This window comes from Aulonocara sp. 'chitande type north' Nkhata Bay, linkage group LG15 (genome assembly GCF_057382095.1).
Source record: "Aulonocara sp. 'chitande type north' Nkhata Bay isolate Kocher_YH1m ecotype deep benthic linkage group LG15, A_spYH_male_GT1.1, whole genome shotgun sequence".
In the NCBI taxonomy this organism is placed as follows: Eukaryota; Metazoa; Chordata; class Actinopteri; order Cichliformes; family Cichlidae; genus Aulonocara; species Aulonocara sp. 'chitande type north' Nkhata Bay.
The window spans coordinates 40,025,921-40,049,275 of record NC_141358.1 but is presented as its reverse complement, the minus strand read 5'-3'; the positions used below and the strand labels follow the sequence as shown (position 1 = coordinate 40,049,275).

The 23,355-nt window shown below is 41.2% G+C and overlaps 1 protein-coding gene across 3 annotated transcripts in view; it reads left to right on the top strand.

The window, feature by feature from the left end:
* Positions 1 to 23,355, top strand: part of negr1 (neuronal growth regulator 1) — a 177,525-nt gene that overhangs the window by 51,695 nt on the left and 102,475 nt on the right. For all 3 annotated transcript variants that reach the window (XM_086263406.1, XM_086263407.1, XM_086263408.1), the window contains exon 2: positions 6,651 to 6,889. In XM_086263406.1, the coding sequence (XP_086119532.1) occupies positions 6,651 to 6,889 (239 nt within the window). The remainder of the gene's footprint in view (positions 1 to 6,650; positions 6,890 to 23,355) is intronic.

Here is a 23,355-nt window from a genome sequence, read left to right as displayed (position 1 = left end):
AGTATAAGTGGTTTATACAGCTAGACGAAGCCTGTGCTGCAGCAGTGTTTTGAGACCTTTTGATAATTTTTCAAGCCTTAAAAGCCTGTCACTGTTAAAGTGCATTGTAACTGGCATCTATACAAAGCTGACCAGAGCTTCTGATCTCTTCTGAAGAGGAGACTTTTTTAACAGCCACCCATGAAGCCAGCGTGAGTGATTCTGAAAGGACAATTTTAGGTGAGAAAACATAAAAATCAATAGCAGCTACACTGGAGACTATGTTTTCTATGGCGACCCTGTTTTACAAGAATATAATGATGAAAGTCTTGGAAGTTGTTGACAAGTAGTCCACATTAGTGGGCTGCACACAGGTTCATTGAACACTCCTACTAGTCCCGCCAAAGTGTGTTAAATTATAAGTCACTGAAGGGCTGTGATCATACATGTAGGCATCAAGCCTCCCAACACTTCTCTCAGCTGAAAATACATTAAAAATTGGCTTTATGTCACCGTAATGCGATTTAGTATCGACCACGGTCAATCCGAGTAATGAATTTGCCACTTGAAGCCCACAAATCTGCCATTATGTGAATACAGCACATTAAATAATCAGCACATCTCTAAAATCTAGTGTACAAGTGAATTCTTATTTTGTTGAAAAGCAAAAAAAACTCAGAAACGGAGTGAAACCTGCCTTGAGGCTCCTTCAGTAAATCTTGCCTGAGGGCAAGGAACACCGTGGCTCAGGTGGTCAATGGGCTAACTAACTGACAGGTCTGTGTGGGCTCTCCACAGGATCTGCACTTCTCTCTTGTGCTTATTTAATTTTACCCACTCTCACATTGTTTGCCACTTATTTGTCACAATGCAGCAATGCTTTCTCTAAGGGGAGAACCAGCGTGGACGAAACCATTGTCCTCTACCCGCTTTCCTGACAGACACTTTTTTGGCATAGGGAGTAAAGAGCTTTGTGGTTAGTGCCAAACTGATTTCCTCGGTGGGTTTACTACTGGTGCTGGCAGTCTGCGTGGCATGTTGACAACGGCTAAAGAGCCAAACTTGATTGCCTCTTTTCCTGCTCATTATTACAGTATTCGTTACAGAATATGATGCGATTTCTTAACTACAGTCAGCACTGGGCTTGTGAGAGTGCTTATCCCCATGTTGTAACCTTTACTGAAGCTAAACATAACCTGTGTTGGTGCTGGTCTCTCAGGCATCGGAGCATGCTCTTATAAACCACGTTGAGTAAACTGAAGGTTGCATCATCGTCTGTGGAGGACTATACCTTGTATGTTTAAGTTGTAATCATATTTATTTTAAATGTTACAATTTTCACGTCCAGTTATTAAAAACAAAAACAATAATTCAGATAGCCAAGAAGACTGAAAGAGAGCCTTTAGTGAACAAGATCTAACTAGAGGAAGTCCCGAGGTTTTTGAAAGTCATCCCATGGAAGGACTGTGAACACTTGTCTGGAATTATATCTGTTTAGAAATCATTGCTGCCAACAAGATACAAGCAGGTCTCTGAGGAATGTGACACTGTTCCTTTGCCCCACTCGGTACCAGCAAACGCCCCACAGTGTCCCCAACCAAAAGATTAAAAAGTCCCTAAAAAGTTTTTTAAATTCAGAAACTGTATCCAACATATAATTTCAGCGTTAAATAAACATCAGCTGGTGGTCTTTGGTCAATGTCTTGTTATGGTTGAAAAATATTCCCAGCTGTATTTATTACTTACTGAACATTGCTGGTTCATGCTTAGATGTTCTAGGAAGAGTGAAACACGTAGGGGTTAAACTGGGATTGTGCAGGTGGGGACCCCCAAGGTCGGGTGTAGCGGTGTAGTATGAAGAAGTGAATTACTTAGAAATAAGTCAAATATTTGCTTGTTTTGTGATATAGATGTTTCTTTGTGTACAGGCTGTGACCTGTGCTGCTACTCCTGTATTCACTGCTTTTCACAGGTTTAGCACTTTCACTTTCACAGTTCAACAAGATATAAGCAGATGATTCATGAGCTACATGGCTGATTTCCAATCCTTAGACACTATAACGGGCATATAAAAAGTAGAATTGGGTGTCATGATCATTGCCCTAAATAATAATGATTTATTATATATATTTGATTGTCTACGTTTGACCTAACCTACCATTTACCATGAACAGGGTGCTCTGTACCAGTCCAGCCTATGGTGGAGACGTTATTCACCACATTACTACAAACTAAGCAGTGTAACCAACACTAAACTGCCTGGCATTTTCATGCAACCTTTGAATAACACAAAATTAGTATACTTGTACTATGGAAAAGCGCAATTTAATCCGCACATAATTTATAGCTCAAGTATCTGATTTAAAAGCTCTAAAAGGAATGAGGACATTACATGAAAGGTTTAAATTTCCACTTTATCAGATTTCATGTGCCGAGAAGTCTTTACCTCCATTCCCTTTCCTGTGTTTCTTACATCTTTCTCAGTCTCTGACAGTGTCACTTATAAACTTTCTTTTCCTCTCCCTGGGAAATAAAGAACATTTATTTGCATTTTATATTATCTGTAACTTCAAAGAACTTTATTCTGTTTATGCTTCTCGTCCAGCTAAATCCTGAAGTACTGCGACCAACTGCATTTACATCTACACCAGCTCACATGCATGAGAGGAAAAAATGGGCAGTCCTGTGGGATATGATTATTTTCTTATTATTGAGAAAGTATCTCCTTGCTGTCACTGGAGTAACTCCAGACTACAGGACACAAAAAATGAACTCATCGACATAAACATTAACCTGCCTATCAGATTTAAATGCTCGTTAATTGAAGGTGCCAGAACGCCGTTACAGATTGTTCCAGCCCACTTTCACCCCTGACTCAAATTCACGATCTCTTTCTCTGGGGTTCATTTCTCATCCTGCTGAGGTAACCAACTTCAGACAAAAACAGCGGCATCACAGGGTTTATGATCCTGACATCAGGGGAAGGCTTATGGCGTTACAGTGGATGTAACAGCCCAACACGTTCATTTCACAATGGAAAAAATGATAGAGAATTAATGCAGATAGGCTTAAACCTTACCAGCTTTAAAGTGTCGTTTACATGTGAAAAAACATTCTCTGGTAATAATAATCTGTGTACATGAATAAGGGGTTAATGGTTCTCTGTTTGCAATCATTTAGCAAATTAGTTACAAAGAATGAAGACACATGCATTTAATTCTTTCAGAATAATTTGATTGATATTTCTCACTTTGCAAGAGACGTGTGGCTAGATCTCTGTTCTACATGGAACCAACCTGAGTACCTGTCTGTTTAAGGTTGATGTTGTGCCAGTTTTGATCAGAGATGACGGTGTATGCTTTTATAACTAATCATGTTAAATAATCTAAATTGCAACATTGAACAGAAAAAGTAATACTAATTTATTTTTGTTGTGTTCCAGTTGCCTCGTTTTCAGTGTTTAAAATATTTCAGTCCTTGTTGATTCAGCTGTACCTGTAGTTCCTTCTGCTAGCTGTACATGAGGCTTAAAACTGCAGATCACACAATACAGGAGGCAGGAACACAAACTACGGTGTTGTAATTGGAAAAGAAAATCAGGCAATAGCTGGCCTTTTCCACTCTGGGTGGGACCGTGATGTGATCTTATGCTGCACATAGCATGAGTCTATAAACAGCAGGGCTCAACGAGAGTGGAAGTTGGTTACCTATCTAAGAAGGTGGTGGTGGTGGTCGTGTACCTGCACCCTACATCAAATGCACACTGTGGGAGCTCTTTCTTGTTCCACTGCTCCCTCCAATATTTCAAAGTGATCCACTGAAAACTGCCAAAAATGACTGGCCATGGTTTGTCGATGCAGTTTTCAGTTAGTGCTGCAAACACAGACACTACTGTATAATAAAATCTAACACTATGAAACTTGAGCATATATAATGTTTTCATATATGTATATATGTGTCACGATCCGCAGTGGCAGACCGAGTGGAGAGTGTGTGGAGGACTCAGGTGCAGACACGAAACTGAGTTCAAACGAAAAGCGAGCCTTTATTTTGGCTGATGACATGTGGGTCAAACAAGGCAGAAGCACAGTGACGAAACTAAACTATAACTAAACTGGGAAACTGGCATTATGATGCCACAGAGAACTATGAATACAAACATGGTGGGTGAGAACACAGACGACGCGACACTGAACACAGCAAGGCTGAGGACCAAATACACACATGAGGTGATATGGGGAAGTGGAGACACATGGGCACACAGCTGACTAGAATGAAACAATGACAACACAGGGGAGAGTAAATTAAATGCAGTGAACAAAGAACAGACTCTTTCAAAATAAAACAGGAAACACGGAGACATAGACATGAAACGAACTAGACAACAAGAGCCACACAGACATGACACATAACGGGTAGGCGCACGAACCAGGGAGACTGAGTACAGGGGAAGATGACAGAAACGACAACATGAACTTGACAACATAAGACACACAGACATAAACACATGAAGGGCAAGGGAGACTTAACACAAGGGTAATACAATAACAAATGAGCTAGAATAACTTAATGAACCTAAACAAACAATAAACACACACACACACACATATGTATTAAAAAGAGAGCTACTTTAACCTCCTTTTACTTTTACCTCCAACAAGGCATTGTGCTTTTTGAAGGCTGGTGTACAGACTGTCGAGTACAACCAGTACAAAGGAAGTGATTCTAGCATCTGGTGATTTGCCAGAAGTAAACAAATGACTTAAATGAGCATGGCTGGAGCACTTGCTAGATGTGCTCTGTATGACAGGAAGATCAGATGGTGAACAGAAATTACTGATTAACTGGTTACTGGTTAAAAAGCTCAACCCAACATGCAATATCCCAGTTTTTCCAGGAAAAACACTACCTGGGTTCCTACAATATTAATACAATAATTACAATAATTTGGTGAATCTGTTGAAATAAAGTAACACCACCAACAGCATGATATGCAATATCAGTGACACAGTAATAATTCCAGTGACAGCCTAAATCAAACGTGTGGACCAAAGTAGCCTAAATATTATTGAACAATTAGCATTTAAGAATAACTAAACTAACTTAATCTTTGAACTCTTCAGGAGCTTCAGGATATTATCACATAATAATATTGAAAAATATATTTGACCTAAACTGTTTTATCTTGGGTCAAACGTTTGAACCAGCTGCTTAAAGTAACCGTGCCAGTAATTTCCATTCACCGTTTTCTCTTCCTGGAGCGCTGCTATCAAGTGCTCCAGCGATGCTTGGTTCAGTTCATTGTTTACATTTGGGTCGCACATCACCAGCTGCTAGTATCTCTTTGTTGCCTGATTGTGCACGATGTTGTGTGTTTGTCTCAAGTCGTGGAACAGAATCGACTGCAGGAGCAGTTTTCTTGCACATTTTTCAAATCACCGTTGTTCAAGTAACTTCCTTTTAGCTACTAAATCGTCATTTGAGACGTAATATGTGGCTCTTGCTGGCAGACATGCCTGGGCTTGTCTCGCTGTTCTGCAAACACAAGGTGTTGCTATGGCAATGATATCTAAATATGACACTTTAAGACACACATTAATATACCACCACAAGGCTGCCCTTGCTGGCACCCTGTAGCAGCAGATTCACACTTCAAATTAGGTAGTTTTCATTAACAGTAACTGATTGGAAAAGAAGGAAGGAAATGCCCTTTATTTTACTTGCTGTAAAAGATGCCGCTTCCTGCATGTTGCAATCACTGATAAAGCATCGTTCACTATTTTCTTTTCTATACTGTCAGAAATACCAGAAACATCTAATTTCCTTGAAATATCATCCTATAATTTTGCCCATCCCTGTTTCCCATTTTGAATACTTTAAGATTCCTGCCTTCAAAGACACAAACATATCTCAGTTTGGCACACGCTATGTCATTGTCTAAGTTTCTGGCAAGGTGTGTTGACAACCATGTCTCCCCATTGCAGTCAGTAAGTAACCTTACCTGGTGATGCAAAGGTTGAAGGTTTGAATCTCTAGACTGTCAACAGTGCTGCTCTTCGCACATGGGCGTGTGTTAGGGCAACAGGCACTCACAATCTGCTCGGACTCTGTTTGGAGTACAGTTCCAAGTGTTTCTTTTCTGACTGCTGTAGTTTGTGTCTTTTTGTCATAAAACTCATCAGTTTGCCTTAAATTAAGTCAGACGCACCTTCAGTCAGTCAACTGCTTAAGTATAAAGATGCCTATTAACACTTAACTGTTAAAATGCCACTGAAAATGTGACAAAGAATTTCACTTTGAACTTGTTTAGAGTGTCAACAACAGCGCAGTCTTTGTTATTCTGATGGCTTTGGGATAATTTAGTCTCAAAACAAATCAAATCTCAAAGCAACCTTGAACTTCTTACATGTTAAATCACTTTGTAAAGTTGATGAGATTTCTGTATTTTGTGAGACTCGCTTTTTGGCACATTAAAGATTTCACCTGTTTTCTGAGTTAAAAAAATAATAAACAGCAGGAGGTGTCTTCTAAATAGGAAGACAGTAATATTTGTCAAGAAAGGTGACATTTTCTAGACATTGCTAATAAGTCAAAGACATTCTTCAGCAAAGATGATGAGACGGATGTGTTTTTCCAAGTAAATCTAAATGTGTCTTTTTTTGTTGATCCAGGTGCTACTTGTTGGATGGGATCTCTAAAGGAGCCTGGCTGAACCGCTCAAGCATCATATTCGCAGGGAATGACAAGTGGTCTGTGGATCCACGTGTGTCCATAGTGTCCAGTGTTGGAGACAAACATGAGTACAGCCTTCAGATACAGAAAGTGGATGTAACTGATGATGGCCTTTACACATGCTCGATTCAGAGTGAACGTAACCCACGGCCAAAGCTCCTCAACCTCATTGTAAAAGGTGCGTGCAGGCCATGCGTGTTCTTTACTTTGTCTGTGTGTAGCATATGTATATGTTGGTGATTATCATAACTTACATTGTTCCATTTCCAAGCATGCACGTGTTTCAGTTGTCTGCACATATCTGCAGTTCAATTTTGGTTGTTTAAATCGTAGGCGCAGAGTTTTCAAGCATCACAAAAAGCGAGCTGCAGCTTCCGTCCTGTGCCTTTTTCTGATCTAACACCTTATGTCTTGCTCACAAAGGCAAAGGCTTGAGAAATTGCTTCGGTGACGGGAAACCGACATTTTAAGGTACATTGTATGCCCGCAGGCCATGCAGCAAAAAGCCGGTTGGTTTAAATTACTGGAGGCAAAGTAGCTTTAATCAGGCCTCTCTGGATTTTGTCGCAGCAGGCAAAACAAAAAGAGATCCAATTCTGATAACTTTTAACTACATCCTGTACTTGCTGATATGCTATATATGCACTATGCATTGCTTAGCAGACGATAATGTTGTGAATTTTAGTTTTCGACACAAATGTGCTGGCACTGAGCTTTTTAGAGGTTGTCTGCATTGGGCTTTATCTCGGGCAGCGTGCATTTTTTTAGGGATTTTAATGGGCCCACCCGTGTTATGTTTCTTTTCTAGGCTGATGTGAAGATTTCATTAAAAAATGTCTCTCTCTTAATCCTAATATTTATTTCACAACATTGTCTCCTGGCCTACATTCACACACACACACACACCCCTCGGCAGGTATCAGATTAATTGAAAATGCACAACAAATTATTCTCATTCTGCTTTAAGCCTAGCCAAGTTAAGGATTAATTTATGAAAACATAATGTTGCACACCTCCGCACAAGCAGCACAGTATTAATAGAAGAGGTGAGGGTCAGGAGCACTGAAGTTTGAGCAGTGATATGTGAAATGTGCAAGTGGAAATAGCTCTCCAGCTGGCGTCTCTGTTGTGACATATGGAGAGAGCTTATGAAAATTCTTTTCAGGCATGTGATCCTACCTGCAGTTTGATTTGTTTGTTGTGAGCCGTAATTGAAAATATTTGTTTCGCCTTTATCCACGTTAAACTGGTACAAGAGCACTAGGGTTTGGAAAAGAAAAAAAAAGAGTCACATCAATTCGCAAACAGCACGGACGGCGCTTCTGTAAACTGCTATCCTGTGAGGTAGCACTTTTCGCCGGGGATAAGAAGAGTAGTCAAAACAAATCACTGTTTACCTTCTCAGGTGTCCGTCCCTGTTCAACAAACAGCACAACATGAAAGCAGCGCGCTTTTAAAACAGTCTGTTTCCCCAAATTTCTTAATCTGCTGCCTGTAGTGTGCAAATATTAAACTGTGTGGGCGTAGAGCGGCAACTAAGGTTGGTTTCGAAGGTACAAAGTGGTGTTTGAACAATTGTGCTTGTTTGGCTGCTGATGAGAGCGCATTCACTGTACTGCCGTTCAAAAATGGCCTTTGGTTAACAATCCTAACAATCCTGTCGGTTTTAAAGGGTCACAGAATTTAAATGCTATACTCCTGGTACTTTTTTATAGGTCCTATTTTGGAGGACGGACTCCACCCCATCCATTTTCGTGTCAGTCCACAAAGTACAACGTTTCATAGAAAAATCTTTTAGTTGATTGTAACTTTCTGGCAAACCTGCAGACAAAATTGCAGGTAAACATCAGCTATCTGAGTGAAAGTTGGAGGCAAAAACTGAAATCAACAGTGAAGTCCAGGTTTTATTCTTACATATAAGAACACGTGAAAAATATGAGATTTTTTCTGTCAGCGTGATATATTTGGCATCAGTAAATCTCAAACGGAGACAGGATTAGAAGAAAGTGAAAGATCGCACTGACTTTGTGGAGCTGCACCGACACAGCTCTGCTGATCCGTCTGTGCAGGTTAGCATAATAAAGTTACAGCAGGTGGATAGATAGTGCATAGAGCTACAGATTAGATTTAGTGTGTAACCTCCTTCTTGGGCCGGTTGTCGTCACTTTGCTGAAAAACTTTTCTGGTTGAAACTCGGCCTTTCCGATTCTGCTGTCGTCACCTTCCTGTTTGTTGTTACCTGCGTCAACTGTGACCACATCACAGCCCCATAACTGTTCATGCTGGCGCTTGACTCCCTGCAGTCTTCTTCTTAATGATGGATGTTATGTGTGCTGAATCAGTGCTGATGTAAAACAGAAGAAGTTGAAGCGTTTTCTCCAGAAAGTCTCATCTTTTCAAGCCGTTGTAGCAGCTTCCTGTCTATAATCTGGGAATCTTTGAGCTTCACTCATCTATCAATTAAAAGGTGGTAAATCTGACCTACTCGTACACGCGGGTCTCCACACCAGCCACTACAGCTGCGGCGTGTGCCTCAGGTAATTAAAACTAAAGAGTGCACGGCAAGCTAAAACAACATCACAGAGTGGGGCGTGCCACCATTCACAAAGATGACAACAGCAAGCAAAAACAGGTCAATATAATTGGCTGTGCGAATGCAAGCAGAAAAAAACAAGCGCCCTGAAAGTTTGTAGTTCTCCGGGCAGCTCCCTGGTGAGCTGGTACCCTCAGAGTCATGAGAAGTCTTTAGTGCAAATGCACCTTATCTAATTTCTTTTTAATCTCTCATCAAGAAATTGAGCGTCCATAGCCTCACTTATTGTTTGTTAATGAAGATAGGCTTAAACCTTTAATATAAATGCAGAGTTCTATCAGCACTTGTCAACTCCTCAGAGCACCGCAGCGCCTCTGCAGTTATAGCCACTGTGCTATAGCTGAAAGGTCACAGGGGCAAATCCCGCCTCTGCCAATGTGTCCATCAGCAGTCTTGAGTCTTGTTAGCGTTTCCTCAAGTGAAAGCATACACCCCCAGACGCACGCACACACCAACACAAGCACACAGGCGTTCGCTTCCTCTCAGCGAATGATGAATTTACTTCTAGAAATGTGTCTGTTCACTTTAAAGAGATTCCTCAAACTGGCCTTGAATACTGATTTTATAAAGTAGATCACATATCAGTAAGATGGGGCACGAAACACTGTTCTGCATGTCCCTTCCTGTGTAGGTAATAAAAGTGGCCATTGGCATTCAGTTGCCTTTATTAAAGGTTGACGCATCAAACTTTTTCTGAAAAGTACATTTTCTGCAGTTTGTTTTTTTTTAGGAAAAGTCATTTTGAAAAGGCACACAGAAGCTTGAAATTGTATTATATCTGTAAGCTCAGTAATACAGAATGATTGTGCTTCTTATGTTGAACTTTTAGGAGCTGGAATTTCAATGAGATCCATGCAGTAAGATGTGTAATGCAAATTTTTAATGGGGGGGTGCAAATGGGCACTGGTATTAGTAAGACTGCTTGGGGTTAGGTACCAGGAGAGAAAAGGTCAACACATCCCTATAAGTTAGGGCTAATTGCTGGTCAAAAGGTTATAATGAAAGCACCTTTGTCTGGAGGTTATAATAAGAAAATCTCATACTTTTTTTACACTAACCTATTGTGTTCACATTGTTGAATTTGCCCCTTTGAGCAGCCGTTATAAGCAATTCTAGGATTGACTAGAGTGGAGGGAAGAGAGTGAAGACTGCTTTTATTTGCTGATATTCACATGGACAGAACGCACATAGCGTTGCTTTCCCTGCTCGGGCCACATTTTACAGGTACACCATGTTTCTGAATATGTATGTGATAAACTGTAATCAGCTGCTTGGCAGGCAGTAATGTGAGCTGCACGACCGTCATGTTTTTGTAGGCGTTGGTTTTCCGAAGAACAGTTTGTAATGGGAATCTTACCAGGGGTGTTGTGGGTCATGGCAGCTCCTCACCACTGGCCATATGGCCACAATCAAACCGAAGCTAATGTGCCAGCTGTCAGCTGCATAATAAGTCTTGGAATGGCTAGAATTCCTGATGGATGTGACATAATGGCTAAGATTTGGCAAAAGTTTGACCTACAAATAGCAACTGTTGTTCGCAAATGTAACATGTTGACCATCAAAGTCAGTGATGTCTGAGAACTGCATTTTATTTCACATAAACAATAACGAGGCTGAACAGAAGCTGTTTAGCAGAGAGCCTGCAGCTTCGTTAAACCTGTAGTGTAGGACAAAGACTGGGTAGTGATAGCAGAAAACAAAAATATCTGAACGCTATATGAAGGGATGTGGTCACTGTTTCCTTGATGGATGATGAGCGGACGATATAATCATGTGAAAAAGTGTAAAACATGGAGATCCCTAAATGTACTATCAGCTTTCAGTAAAGCTTGATGGCGTTTTGATTGTGTTATGTATCTAAATCTGTTGAGTCATCAGGCAAATGGACAGACAGCTCTGTGTATCTGAGAGGGAGCTGCAGGCAGGAAGTATGCTGAAATACAGATGACTACCTCCAGCTGATGAATGCCGATAGGCATGTCTTTGACAGGTCGCTAGAGCTTGTTAAAAAATTTGGTTCATTACATTGCCAGCCATTCTGTCCCAAAGCATATGTGTGGTCTTCTGGCATCTCTGCCATTTTACACCATATTGTACTTCAGTTCATTTTCTTTGTCAAAACTGTGCACTGGGAAACCTTACCTGTCACTGTGTGGTAGTTGTGTACACATGCTTAAGCCCACTCATCGAGAACAGAAGGATTTCTTTACAGATGAGATGTAGCAGAGGAGCCGCTCTGTCATGTTGCAGAGGCTTCTGGGAGCATGCTGTTTTTTTCATCTGCTGAAATGAAAGGGAAGACTTGCTAAGAAAAAAAAACAGACACTTTAATCTGAGCTTTTCAGTCCAAGCATGCAACATTTATTAATACCGCAACACAAATGTTACAGTTGACTTAAAAGGATTTCATGGCGTTGGATTTTTTTGGGGCGTTTTTACTTTGCTTGACGGTGCACCATGGAAGAGTAACATGGAAAATTGGAGCAAGAAGGGATTACTGCATGAAAATATGCAATGGTCTCAACTCATTTCAGGTGCATGGTTGGGTCTTTGAGTAGTTGATCCACCGAGCAATTATGCTTATCTGAAATGAATATCTTTGTCTGCAGTGCAGGGAGTGGCTTTCTTGCATCCGGTCATTTACAGATTTGAAAATGGAGATATTTGAATATTTCACCAAGCTGTGGGGCAGAAAAGACGAATGCTAAAATACAAGCGAGGAACATTTGCCAAAAGTTGGACATTTTTAAGGGACAGCTTGTGATGGAGATGGAAGTAATGTTCAACGCTTCGCTTCATAAATCCTTAAAATTCACCAGTCCCTTAACAATGATGACTTGGCAAATTGAGAACCCACTGAAAGTTTGTAACTTTGATAAATATGTAAAGCTGTTTTTGGAATTGTTCTACTTTTTTTCTTCTTTTTTAAAAAAACTGAATCTCCATGTGTTTCCTTTTTAGTCGTCTCTCGCTCAGCAGAAACCTTTACATTATTTATGGCAATGAGAAATAACGTCAGTTTTATACGAGCGGATGAAGACGGAGGTAAAGACGAGAATTTTTTTCCCTCCTTCTCTGGAGTCGCATCCCTCGGGATTTCTCCTTACCCGAACCTACGGCACCAGGAATCTCTAGTTATCGTCACGCTTCTTAATGCATGAATCACATGCTGCTCTATTAGAGGCTAGAGGTGGGATATGACTTTGCTGTCTTCTCTAAGAATCATTTAATCTCAGTGTGACATTTATCCCCCTCAGAGACCTTATGTCACCTCAGCAAATTAGACATTTGCATCTGTGCCCCTCCCACCCCCCATAGCTTTTTTGCAAACGGCGCCCCTGATAGGTGGGTGGAAAAATTGTTCAGAATTGCACTGGCATTACAGCTCAGAGACACACAACGCCGAGGGCACCGTCTCGGCACCACATTTTCTCTTTGTTGTCATTGCACATGGAGTAAGCTCAGTGCGCCAAAACAAAAATAGGAAGATGAGAGGACTGCGGGTCTGTCGGATGCAGAGAAGCATATTCATATTCCACAGAGTGATGCAAAGATTAAACTCAGCTCAACTCCAGATCTACTTTTTTTTTTTTTTTAAATTGAAATCACAACAACAGTCCTCTGAAGGTGCCAGTGCCCGCTCACCCTCTCTCTCTCACGTAATCTCAGCCAAAAGCAGTGATCATAAGGCCACAGGGGGTCTGCTAAATTACTAAAGGGTCCCTGTTTTCCTCCAGGTACTTTTGGCACAGGTGCCGAGCAGTTAGACCATTCTTCAAATACTCGACTTAACAAGATTAAACCAAATGGGCTCTGCCTTGTGGCTGTGCACTGATTATTGAGTGAATGCGAAATGCTCTGACCATGAAGTAACTAGTTCATGTGAACCCTGCTGTTCTTCCTCGTCTGCATATTCTCCTCTCTCCATCCCGCTTACACTAACTTAGCAGCAATCCCCCCCCCCGAACAGCATCTGATGCAGGATACTGAAAGATTGGCATCAGGCCCAGCCCGCCCCTTCTGTACATCACATAAGCGGCCTCCTCCTCGGCCGCCATTCTATTCCTCGCTCTCGGTTAATTAAGATTGTAGATGTGATAATGCATTAAATATGCACAGCACCTCTCATCTAAGAATATCTTGTCACAGCGAGGAAGGGGAAAGAAGCATACTTCCTTTCACCATCAGTAGCTGCTCACACAGGCATTGGAAATGCATTTCAAGGTTTCATCACCATGAATTTGTTAAGAGAAATCTTGTTCACATAATGCAGTATGTCTAAAGATATAGGATTTCATGTGGGATTTTACATGTTGCCCTGGCGTGGTGTATTGCTTCGTAGGGGTTAACGTTTTTCAAAAATGTGAGCAGTAATCCTGTATGTGATGAAAATGCTTTGGACATTAATATGGATCAAAGCGGATCCACAGTGAAAAGTCGCCCACGCCCATGGAGTGAGTCAGCCTGGAAAGAGTGTTTCACAGCGAGAAGAGAAATGGAGGGTTAAACCTCCGGTTGCAGCTCCTCTCTTTAATGTCAGCGCAGAAGCAGTGTGTAATTACATGGCATAAAAAGACCAAGCAAATCGCAGTTTATTCGTAATGTGCTATGATTCTGTCAGTCTCATTAATTGTTGGGTGCTTTTAAAAAAAAGATTTCATTTTCTCGTGACCTGAGCCCGAAAATACAGTCCTGTCAAGCATCGCTAAAGCACCTCTGTGACAAAATCCACACAGCGAATGCCTTTGCGTTGCCATTTCTCCTTCACTGACTGTCACAAACTCCACTTGAGTATTAGTGACATCGATGTTATAAAATTTACACGTAATTGCAACCTAGCTCTGCTTTGCTCTTGATTCAATTTCAAACAGATTGCTCCCACTGCACATATTGGTTAAACAATTTTCCTTTTAAACTCGATGTCAAGTAGCTTAAAAAGTTTAAAGTTAACTTCTGCATATTTCAGTGAAACTGAAACACGGCGGGACATTTTGTCAACAGTCGATGCAGCTTACCTGAAGATTAAACTGAATGCTGCTATTAGATTAGACATTTACTCTAATAGTCTACAAGCGTTACAAGGAATGAACAATCAGAGGAGTAATTTTCCTGTATAAGCAGTCATTTCAGCCGATAAGGACAGAAATGCAGCTTTTTTATTTTTAAATGAGTAATAAACATGATCTTTATCTCTGTGTGCGTTGGACTCAACCTGCAACTCAACTGATTGAACTTTGACGACTGCGCTCTGTGACACGCCTTCGCACGAAGGCCTACTGTCGCCTACTGTACAGCTGCGCTAAGCTCAAGCACACGATGAAGGAAAACATTCTGTGATTATCGGAGTTCTGTGAACTGGTTTACGTGCATATAGAGGGACTTCCAGTCTTTGCGTAAGTCATTGCTTTCAACAGCTGCGGGGACCTCGGGAGGAAAGCAGTGTTGTGGGAACGACACACTCTTCACTACTAAGGTATAACAATGTATATAAAGCAATGTGGAGACCAATGCCGAGCATTTTATAGCTGTAGTGTGTTACACTTGATGTTTTTAGTCACATTAACCAAAGTTACATTTTAGCTGAGCTAGAATTACTGTTACAACTAGAAATTTTATTAAGATAAAATTTGATTTTAATTAAAAAAAGATGAATTACACTGAGATTATTGACTTATCTAGTTTTATCTAGTTTTAGATGAAAGACTTGTTGCATGATGATTGCTATCAAAGTGGAAAACAGACACTTTGACAACATTACTGCAATAGCTTCTAATGCCTGTGAAAAGATGTTCTATGAACAGGGAATAGTGAATCAGCATCAGCTGGAATAACTGAGTATCAAGGCCTCAGTGGAATAATAATGCACTGAAACAATGTGGCTGCCATTTATATTGCAGGGGAAAGTGTGGAGAGAATATGAGTGCGTCTAAAGGAACAGATTTGCCATTATGGCCCCTGACATTTAGTTAGCCACCAATCATTGCACGTTTGTGTGTGTGTGTGTGTGTGTCTCTGTGGGTGTCTGTGTTTGTGAATTTTTATCTAAGCTCTTGTAAATTTCTCTCATCGTGCATGCAGCAATATATATTTGTACAACTGCATGCACATGTGCGCGTGTGTGCAGTTGGTTGAGCATCTGCATGAGCCTAAAGTGAATCCTCATTATGAAAATGGCTGATATTAGGCATTGTTAATTAAAATGAGTGAGGTTAAAGGTCAGCCGCTCAGCTCTCACGTCTGTCTTCTCTAGAGAATAGAGAATAGAGGCAGCTTGAGTGGAGAAAACTTTCATTTGGAGCCTTGAACGGTATTCACAGGTAAAAGAGCTTAACATGAAATTTACCTCCACGTTGTCACTTTTTACGTCTGTAAATTCCTCAAAATTACATTCCACGTGATCTATTATGTAAAAATGTAATTGCCTTGTGCATGCTGGTTTTATTTTATTAACAATAAAATATGGAGTGATGTTTATTTTTATACTTTTTGTACTTTGAAATGTATGCGCTGTATAGCTTTATTCTCCAGATTATAGTAATGGGTTTGTTTCCACCGAAAACCACAGAATGTAGAGTTACTCCCCGTGAATTTTCTTGGATGGTGTCCCACTTCAATTATCCTCTGGTTTTTTTCATGTGTTCTCTGCATGCCTGTACTCGTGGATAACATTAGATTAATGGGCAGGAAAAATAAATCTCTGCTGTCACTCATTGTTGCCGATAGCCATAAATATTCAATAAATTACCTCGAGTCGTGAAAGTGCACAGACACTCCAGCTTAGATAACACCTTTAATGCCGGGAAGGCCAAAATTGTTTTAAAAAGAGTCGAGCATGTGAGAAAACATTACACGAGTCAACATGCATAAGATGTATAATTTAATTAAAATATAATAGAAATAAACTTGAAAAGTGATTTAATGAATCATGGGTAGCTGTAGCTGCTTAAATCAAAGCTTTATTTACTTCAGGTAAAGCGGGAACTTGGCCTTTATTTGAACCAAGACCTAATTAGGCTTTAATTCCAGTTTCCTCTCTTTTAACTGTTAATTGTGTCTTATTCAAGTAAAAAGCCTCGCTGTTAACTCTCAGTGCCTTTTTTCTTTAATTAGCCTTTTCTTAAACTTCATGTCTGGCTGTTGTCATGGTGAGTTCGACATGTTTTACATTGTCACAGCATTTGTGCTGGAACAATATAGGCATACCACGCTAGAAGAATTAGCAGACTGAATTCCCCATTATGTTTCCACATCGTCATCTCGTTTGATGCGGGTGATGTTGTTCATCTTGTCTCATTAGGTGCAATAAAATCATGATTTAAGACTTCTGAGAACCTTTGAGTTTGTTGAGTTGTCAAAATTAGTCACTTGTTGTTGTCGTCTCGTGCTGTTTTTCTTTTTCTTTTTTTAATTTTGTCTGTGACACATTCTTATTCCCGCTTACACACCTCAGATTAGTCTGGTTGTTTTTTTCAGTGCAGGAAGGAGGGATTAATGATCAAATAAAAAGCAGTTAGATGTAGGAAAAAGGTCTTGTATGAATGTGAGAATGAGACATGTAGAGTAATCCATTTACTGTTGTGATGTCCTAAATAATTAAACTTGACCCCACCTGCAAGTAGTTCGTATTAAGTGCTGATCAGTGTTTACTCTGTCAGTAGTTTAGAAAACAGACAAACCAAATAACGATAAATCAGGGACACATTTTACTGCTGTGACCAACTGTGGTGATGACGGGGAGGCACGGCGAGATGACAATCGACACAGTAGAACCAGTAACTGCAGAGCAGAAACAGAGATACCTGCAGGAAGTCGAGCAGGGAGTTGAGCAGTCGAGTCCTGGTCCTGCTCGACTAAAACACGATCAGGGAAACAAAGAGTAATCAATAAAACTTACCAGAAACGATTTTAACGTGGCTCCAACTATGACTTTTGTTGGTTTTTTCTACCTGACTGATCTTCGGTAGAACAGAGGGATTTTGACTGTTTTTCTTTTGGTTTGTTTAAAAGTCATACGTAGTCGTATATAAACCCTGATTGCTTTTCAAATGAAAATGTCTATTTCATTTTCATGAGCATACATTACCCAGTCCTTGCCCAGTTTTTCCTGCCACATGCCGTCCGATTTGAACTTTTGAATTGTGAACATGCGTGCTACTCTGGCATCGTTCTCCCCCTAAGCCTGACTGACTGTTCACACAGTCAGTCAGGCTTAGACGTGTCAGCCCATGGCTTTTGTGGTGTTAAACATTTGGTTCTCAGAGGTGTAAATCACAACAGAAATAAGAATTCTCTCACTTGTGTGTGGATACAAGCGTGCTTGTCCTCTAGGCTGTGTTTATCATACAGCATAACCTTCATCAATGTTGGGATGGCTGTGAAACTGATTTGCTGGGGGGGAAACACTGGCAGACATCTCAGAGATATACTGGCCCTAATTGGGCAGATAAATATCACAGGCTGCGCTCTCTGGCCTTACAGCACTGTTGCATACATCACCCTGAATGTAAACTGACCACCAGCAGTGGGGTGCCGCCCGCCTGTCTCGTCCGCGAGATTTATCTTCTGCCCAAAGTGCAATTAAAGAGCAGGGAGAGATTTCCTCTTTGTTGGCTTCCTTGACTACTAGCTGTCGTAGAAGTCTGGTCACAGAGACCCTCCGTCTTTGTTAGATTCAACGAGCCCTCCAACTAAGCGACTGCATCAGACCTTTTTTTCCTTACCGTCTCAAAGAATCACATTTTTGACATGCAGGATTGTTCCACTTTTAGGTCAAAAGTGGTTTAGGTCAAAATCCACTCAAGGATAAGACTGTTTTAGAAAGTCTATGCACACATTTTAGACAGATGGACAGATAGACAGACAGATAGATAGAAAATTCCTCAGCAGCTCACATAAACACATATACAGAACAAATTTGCTACATCAATGTACAGAAAAAAATAGAAACAGATGTTAAAAGAGCTGTGTATTGTAATGTAGCCTCCTCACTACCATACAATAAATAGCTGTGGACTTTTGGTAGTTTATCAACAAAATAAATGTGTGTGAATGACTGGATGTGTAAAGCGCTTTGGGGTCCTTAGGGACTAGTAAAGCGCTATATAAATACAGGCCATTTACCATTTAAATATTAAACTTAAAATAATCTTTAGATGATAAAAATAACTAGAAAGCGAAAATTTCTGAAGAAATTTTAAGTGTGCCTATGCCGCCGCTAATCAGTATAGTTTGCCATTCAAACGGCTACAGAGAGCAAAACTCAGCAGAGCAGCCATTCTCCACCATGAACTATGGTAAAACCAAACACCGCTCGCGCCTCACAGATGACAGCTTACAGTTTTGTGTAAAGATGAGGTGACTTCGTACAGCCCCAATTTGTAGACGCTGTGCGCAGAGGTTCATAAGCAGACCCGACAATGTTTGCATGAACACACTTTGAAGCATTACGTTATGGACCACTTTTCACACATAGTTGCTGTACCCACACAGCCGGCTGTAGCTTTTCATCTCACAGCCCGACACATACAAAAAAAAAAAAAAAAAAAAAAAAAAAGCAGAGAGAGCACAGACTTTACACCTGAGAGGCGTGATTGCAGATATCACTGAGGTGGGTCCACCTCCCCTGCAGCGGCACTGCAGACCACGCCCTGCCACACACATCAAACACGTAAAATAAATATTTATGCACTTTTCATTCACTTTTTGTGTTTTTTTTTTTTTTTCCACAGTTTTCTGAATGATTAACAATGGTCTACAGCCAATCTTGTGTATTATTATACAAACTTTGGTTGTAAGATTCAGATAACTATTTAATAAAAGCTAAATATTTTATATGAGAGTAAGAAAGAAAAGTATATCTTTGTCTCATACTCTCATCAGACAATACATGAACCTCTCAATAAACAAAATATATGCTCGGCTTAAATGACAAACCGCTATTTTACACAGTGGAACACTTATTTTTAAACAAAACCAATGCAGTTCGCCACTGACAGTGCTTACCTTTGCGCATCACAGTAAACACTGAACCAAGATGGCGCCCACGCGAACGAGAAATCTGAACTACGGTGTCCTGCAGAGGACAAATGGTCAAAATTGCTAAAATTTACAACATATATGCAGCTCAACAGCGACACCTTGTGACTTATTCCAGTCACTACCTTAAATATACATAACGTCTTACCTGACATTCAGTTCACCGGACACTCATACCGAATCACCAGCCCATATAAATGAAAAATAAGTCCAGCAGTCAACCAAGAGTCATCACGAAAGACTAGGGGTGACACGAGAGCGTGAGCGGGCCTGGGTGTCAGCCAGCCCAGCCTGGGTGTCAGCCAGCCCGACCTGGGTGGCAGCCAAGCCGCGCTAGCCAGCTAGCTGCCATGCGGCGGTGAAACGAGAGCGTGAGCCGGCCTGGGTATCAGTCAGCCCGGCCTGGGTGGCAGCCAAGCCGCCCTAGCCAGCTAGCCGACTAGCTGCCATGCGGCGCTAGCAGTAACATCGTGAGAGATATGGGACTTCTTGATAAAATATGGGACTTCTTGATAAAACGAGCAGATATTTTAAGTTTACACCCCTACATTATCGCCTGAAAATAGGGGAGGCTGTCATAAAGTTCAACATCAGTAACTTAGCGCGCACAGCTGTATAGAAACTCCGTGGTGCTAGCTAGCACGCAGTACAGTTATTGTAACTGTCAGCACAACGAAAATAAACTACACCTAAACTCGGTTTATATCTGACCCAAATAGAGTGCAGTTAATAACGTCTTACCTGAAATTACCTGCTTCTCCTGCATTGGGTTCCCCTTATCCACGATTGAGCTCCGCGTTAGCCACCACCGGTCGATCGGTGGCCGCCTCGCATGTTTCTTTCCCCGCATACGAGGGGAAGAGACATATACCGGTGGCTAACGCGGAGCTAGCTAGCCACCGGTATATGAACAACTCAGTTATTTTTTCCACATCGACCAGCATCATCGGCCCATATAAACGAAAAATAAGTCCAGCTAATACAAAGACTGTTTGCGGAGCGATCGGGGGTGAAAGGAGTTAGAGACGCCTCACTGAAAGCCAAGCCTGGGTGCTTTTGAGCGAAGCGGCGCTAGCTAGCCGAGCTAGCTAGCCGGCTAGCAGCAACATCGTGAGAAATCTGTTGCTAATATGGGATGTTTTGACAAAACGAGCAGATATTTGACGTTTACACACCTACATTCTCACCTGAAAACCGGTCGATCGGCGGCCGCCTCGCATGTTTCTTTCCCCACATATGAGGGGAAAGAGACACATACCGGTGGCTAGCTAGCTCCGCGTTAGCCACCACCAAACAACTCAGTTAGTTTTTCCTCATCGACCAGCATCATCGGCCCATATAAACGAAAAATAAGTCCAGCTAAGACAAAGACTGTTTGCGGAGCTATCGGGGATGAAAGGAGTTAGAGACGCCTCACTGAAAGCCAAGCCTGGGTGCTTTTGAGTGAAGCGGCGCAACATCGTGAAAAATCTGTTGCCAATATGGGATGTTTTGACAAAACGAGCAGATATTTGACGTTTACACACCCACATTCTCACCTGAAAATATCTCAAAAGTTTACTTTGTGACCTAGAAACACAAATAAGAGGAATATATTAAACCAAGTGGCAGCCGCCATTGTTTGACTGGTAGAGGCGTGCTTTGAATTGTGGGATATGCAGTTTTCCACCAAGCATACACCCTTGCCGTTACCGTAACTATTCAATGCTTCGTGCAACCTTAAGAATTCCAATGGTTCCTGAAAGCACCGACGCTGTGCGCGCCGTTGATATTGTCGTCATTATGGTAATCCAAATACGGGGACATACCACTAGAGTGAGCCAACACACCACAAATTAAGTGAGTGAGCAAACACACCACAAAGTAAGTTAAGTTTCACTTTCGTTCGTTCCCATTCATTCCAATGGGCAAAAACTTGCATTAAAATATTCATATTTAAAAAACTATAGAAGTAATAAACACCAAAAGGCATAGCAACTCATTCCTGATCCAGCCGCACAAAATGATATAACATATATGAAGCTTGTGTCAAAACTGTGGGATGAGTTACGGTCCAAAATTTCAGGCGGAAAAAGAATAATAATAATAATAAATCCGAGCAATAGTAATAAGTGTGCCTTCGCATAGGCACACTTAATCATCAGTTCACTACTGTAGTGCAATGAAAATCTACGCACTAGATTTATACATGCTTGAATTACAGTAGCTATGTACTAGTAGTCTAACCATGACATTCAACCTACATGTTCTGGATACTGCAGCATTCATCTGTAGTGACCTGACACATGATGTATTATCATAGACACAAAAACAGGCAAATCAGAGGTGGGATGCTTATTTAAAATGATCAGAGTCCTGGTGTTCTGTATTAACATCTTTATCTTTCGAGACTAACAGCGTAAACAAATAGCAGGAACTGACATCTGTATTCGGCAAAGTAGCTGATAGTTTTTAATAATGAGCAACTTATTGAATATTCATGACTTTGGCCTTTCCAAAGCTCTCACTGGACAGGAATTGCCCTGTATTACCTACGTGTTTTTTAATCCAAATCTCCCTTTACCAACCCATGGGGACGACTGTGAAGAAAAGCAGTTGATACAGGAGCACCATCAGAATGAATGGAGCACACACAGATAATACACGTGCTGTATGCAGACACTTTCAGTGTTTGTGGTTGTGCACAGATGTGCATACTACATAGATGCACCCCCCCCCACACACACAAACTCTGAGTGTAATCACTAATCCTCTTATGCACTTGAACCTTGAATTGTTTTGGCAGCCGATGCTATTTATCACGGACTTATATGACTCACCAATGAGAGGAATAAATCATGACTGAGGGAGACAGAAGGAGAGGAAGTGAGTTTGGCAAACAATCCACGAGTGCGTTTCGACGCGATTCCAACTTTCCCGGACAGTTCGTCGCACTTCATGAAAATGTAGATTTCTTTTGCTCCACATGGCCCAGTCACAGGGATACGTAGCAATATTTCACAGTAATTGCACTACAAATGGACAAACAAAGGCAGGGCAGTGCGCATTGCTTTGATGGTTAAGGGTCTTCCAGAAGCCCAGTGGAGATTATGTTAATGTGCTCAAAGACGCTCATCAGAACTCTCAAGGGCACTCTGACAAGTATGATGAAAAGCACAGAAAGGCATCTTAAATTTAGATTCACTGAGAAACTGGGTAGTTGAAAAACAGCATCTCTAAAATCGCACACACAAGACAGTGTTCGGTATCAGCGATCATTTTATGTATCTACTCCCTGAGATGTACGCGCTATAGACGAAAACTACAGCTGCTTGGCGCTATTTCAACAGGGTTGGTATTTTGCATCTTAAAGCTACAGTGTGTACAATCTCACCACTAGATGTCAGTATATTGCAGATTGCAGTCAACTGAATTCCGTTTTCTTCACAACCCTAGCTACGGTGGACGTTGTAGGACAAGCAGTTCTGGCCACCATTCATCTTTAGTGAGTTTAAACTATCAGTCAGCATTTTATCTCACCTGGCGCCCATGTGTTCACTATAGAGGAGGCCGTGAAAGTTTGTAAAAGGAGTCTTGATACGAGTCAGCAAAGCTCACTTCTGTCTGATGACAGAGAAACGGAGGTGAGCCGATGTTTTTACCCCCGTTAGCCGACATTAGGACCTGCTGTTCTTGCAATGTCATTCTGTCATTTTTGCAATGTGAAATTTAACAAAACTGTTTTTCAAAAGCAATTAGGACACATTAGGACTTTCAGGACACTCAGCCTAACGTTAGCTGGCATAATGTTAGTTTATAACCAGCTGTTGTTGTTTTTTTAGCTAGCTCGCTGTCAGCTGCACTGGGACAGGAGGGTCTCACGTCTGATCTGCTGACAGTAACTAAGTGTAACAATGTCAGGAACAAATAAGCATGTTTATGAATGTTTTTGTGTGTTAGAGCCCTGAATTCAGTTCAGGTGATAAGGCTTGAGGTGAGGAGGAAGCGGATGAGGTGGAAAAGAGGAAGGAGGAGTA